The 3,436-nt window shown below is 38.1% G+C and overlaps 1 protein-coding gene across 1 annotated transcript; it reads left to right on the top strand.

The window, feature by feature from the left end:
• Positions 1-1,265: 1,265 nt before the first annotated feature.
• LOC142173499 (uncharacterized) lies at positions 1,266-2,130 on the top strand. Its single transcript, XM_075239097.1, has 3 exons — positions 1,266-1,458; positions 1,544-1,707; positions 1,867-2,130. Exons 1-3 carry the CDS (start codon positions 1,266-1,268, stop codon positions 2,128-2,130), a joined length of 621 nt encoding a protein of 206 aa, XP_075095198.1.
• Positions 2,131-3,436: the final 1,306 nt, after the last annotated feature.

The raw sequence follows: 3,436 nt of genomic DNA, 5'->3' as shown, positions 1-3,436 counted from the left end.
TTAATTATGCCTCAGATGTTGACAAAATGATTGAATCATATGGCTTGCCACCTAGAAATAAACCCCCAACTACCTCACCAGAAGTAAGGCTTCCAATATTATAGCACCACCAAAGTCAACCACTCCCAAAAAGTGTCCATGATCAGTACAATCATATGGAATACAAGAGGCATCAAAACTGTTGGTGCCATTGAGACACTCAGAACCTTAAAACAACTCCATAAACTTTCCTTCAATGCAGTCCTTGAACCTTTCCTTGATATCACCCACATCAACCACTATAGAATTCAACTATCTATGCAACACTTTGCTTCCAATGTTAATGATAAAATTTGGATTTCTGGGATCAGGATTTCACAGACACAATCATTGATCATGATGAGCAGCAGCTGACCATTGCATTGCAACATACTAAAGCTGCAGAACATTTCCAAATCATTGTCATCTATGCCAAATGCAAAATAACCTTGAGAAGACCTTTTGGGGAAATCATGAGACAAAAGTCTATGATATGTTCAATTCCCTAGTGTGTCATTGGAAATTTCAATGTGATTGCATCTATTGAAGAAAATACTTAGGGTCTTCCCTACCAAATGAATAAAAGCATGGATTTCCTGAGCATGATAGAAGATTATGGATCTAGGTTTTTATGGTCCAAGATACACTTGGTCAAATGGGAGAGGCCAAGGCTCTATTGTGTGAAAAAGACTGGATAGGGGATTGGTCAATGATAATTGGCTAATATCATTGACTGTAACAACTATCACTCACCTTTCCTCTGCAGGATCTGATCATAATACTCTTCTCTTTAAAATAAATGTGAGACAGGACACATGCAAAAGATACTTTAAGTTTCTCAGTTGCTGGGTTGAAAATGAGAACTTCCTTCCTCGAGTTCAGGAGGTCTGGAACAAAGAATTCAATGGCAATGCCATGTGGATTTTTCACCAAAAGCTTAAATCCTTATCCAATGCCCTAAGCAAATAGTCCAGACAACAGTATGGAGATATCTTTCTAAAAGCCAAAGAATATGTACACAAGTTGAAGCAAGTTGAGATCGCCTGGGATCAGACCAATGATGGCAATGACAGACATAACTTTCAAGAACTTCAAGCTAATTATGTGAGATATATGAAGCTAGAAGATTCCTTCCTAAAGCAAAAAAGCACAACTGCAATGGTTTAAAGAAGGGGATGCCAATTCCAGATATTTTCACAGCCTGATTAAAGGGAGAATAAGGAAGTTATTTATACATAAAATTAAAGATGATGAAGGAGAATGGGTTTAGGGGGGATGAGGCTATTGGTGAAGCAGCATGCACATATTTTCATAACATCTTCACTGAAACAGGAGGTGCTATCAGAGAAGACCTGTTATCTTGTATCCCATCTTTGATCACAGCAGAGGACAATGAGATCCTTACTAAAGGTTCCCACCTTGGCAGAACTCAAAGAATCGGTATTCTTAATGAGTCCATCAAGTGTTGCACGACCTAATGGAATGAATGGAAAGTTCTTCCAATCATGCTGGCACATTATAAAAGCTGACTTTTTGAATGTGGTTCTGGACTTCTCTGGAGGTGCTACTATGCCAAAGTTCATGATCAGTGCTTGCTCAGTCCTTCTACCAAAAGTGGAATTTCCTAACTCCTTTACAGAATACAGACCAATTAGCCTCAGCAACTTCCTGAACAAGATCATATCCAAAGTTATTGGTTCTAGACTGGCTCCTATCCTTCCCAAAATAATTTTTGCAAATCATTCTAGTTTTGTGAAAGGAAGAAGCACGTCATAAAACATAATGTTGGCACATGAAATTGTTCAAGGAATTAAGAAACCTAACATTGGCTCTAATGTGGTTATGTAGCTTGACATGGCCAAAGCTTATGATAGAGTTTCCTGGGGATTTACATGCATAATGCTGAGAAAGATGGGAATTAATGAGATGATCATTGACATGATATGGAGAACAATGTCAAACAACTGGTATTCCGTCATCATAAATGATACTAGATGTGGATTCTTTCACTCTACTAGGGGGATGAAACAAGGTGACCCACTGGCTCCCTCTTTGTTTATCATTAGAGCTGAATTACTATACAGAGTGCTCAACAACATGTCCCATGATTAGTTTTTTAATGGTTTTCATATGGAGAAGAGATATTCACAAATCAATCATTTGAGCTTTACTGATGATATCATCATCTTCACATCTGGCACCGAGAGTTCTCTAAAGAAAATCATTCAGATCCTTTGTAAATATGTGGAAACTTCTGGTCAACAGATCAATAAACAAAAGAGTCACTTCATGACCTCTCCATCTGCCTTCAATTCTACTGTCAAAAGAATTCAGCAAGTAATAGGTTTCAGCAAGAAAGAGTCTCCAATCACATATCTAGGTTGTCCTCTCTACACTGGCAGAATGAGAATTATGTACTTCAATTCCATTGTAGCCAAAGTTGTAGGTAGGATCAAAGGATGGCAAAGAAAAGTTCTCTCATATGGAGAAAAATCTATATTGATTAAATATGTACTACAGTTTATGCCCCTTTATCTTCTTTCAGCACTCTTCCCTCCCAAAACTGTCTTGAAGCAGATTGAAAAACTGGCTGCTAATTTATTCTGGGCATGGAAAAAGACAGGAAAATATATCACTGGTCATCTTGGCATAAGCTATCATTTCCTATGGTTGAAAGAGGAATTGGTTTTAGAACAATGGAAGATGTCTTTCAATCAATGAGATTCAAACAATGGTGGATATTTAGAACTAATACCTCTCTCTAGAGCAACTTTCTTAGAGCTAAATACTGCCAAACATCACACCTAATTTCTAAGAAATGGGACACAGGACAATCACAAACTTAGAAAAAGACGATGACTAACAAAAAAGAAGCAGAGAAATATATTCAATGGAGGTTGCACTCTGGCAATTGTAGCTTTTGGTGGGATAACTGGTTGGGTACAGATGCACTTGCTAATTACAGAAGTAAAGGGGATAGACCAGGTAAAATTATAGTTTCCGATATCTGGGAAAATGGACAGTGGAACCCTCAAAAGTTGAAAAGAAATGCTCTAGCTCATATGATCCATCTCATCATGCATACTCCCATCCATTATATGCCACAGTCCCAAGATCAACCCATTTGGACACCCACAATGACAGGTAAATTCACCTGTGCTTCTGTATGGGAAGTGATAAGCAATAGGAAGCAACCCAACTTCACCAACAAAATGACCTGGCATTAAAGGATCTCATTCAAGTGGTCCTTTTGCTTGTGGGCCCTCAGAAACAAGTTTCCAACAGATGACAAGGTAATATCATTTGGTAACCCCACTGTTACCAGATGTGTATGTTGTATCTGTCTTGCAACTGAAACAGTTGATCACATTTTCAGTAGAGGTAACTTTGCAAAATTTGTCTGGCAAAAATATGGAGG

The sequence above is a fragment of the Nicotiana tabacum genome, chromosome 19 (genome assembly GCF_000715075.1).
Source record: "Nicotiana tabacum cultivar K326 chromosome 19, ASM71507v2, whole genome shotgun sequence".
NCBI classification, from domain to species: domain Eukaryota; kingdom Viridiplantae; phylum Streptophyta; class Magnoliopsida; order Solanales; family Solanaceae; genus Nicotiana; species Nicotiana tabacum.
Note: the sequence above shows the minus strand (reverse complement) of the source record. Positions and strands in the feature narration are given on the sequence as shown.

Coding starts and splice junctions, on each gene's coding strand:
- LOC142173499 (XM_075239097.1), top strand. CDS start 1,266: ATGATGAAGGAGAATGGGTTTAGGGGGGATGAGGCTATTGGTGAAGCA. Junction 1,459..1,543: donor TGGCAGAACTCAAAGAATCG/GTATTCTTAATG, acceptor ACATTATAAAAG/CTGACTTTTTGAATGTGGTT. Junction 1,708..1,866: donor TGAACAAGATCATATCCAAA/GTTATTGGTTCT, acceptor GTGGTTATGTAG/CTTGACATGGCCAAAGCTTA.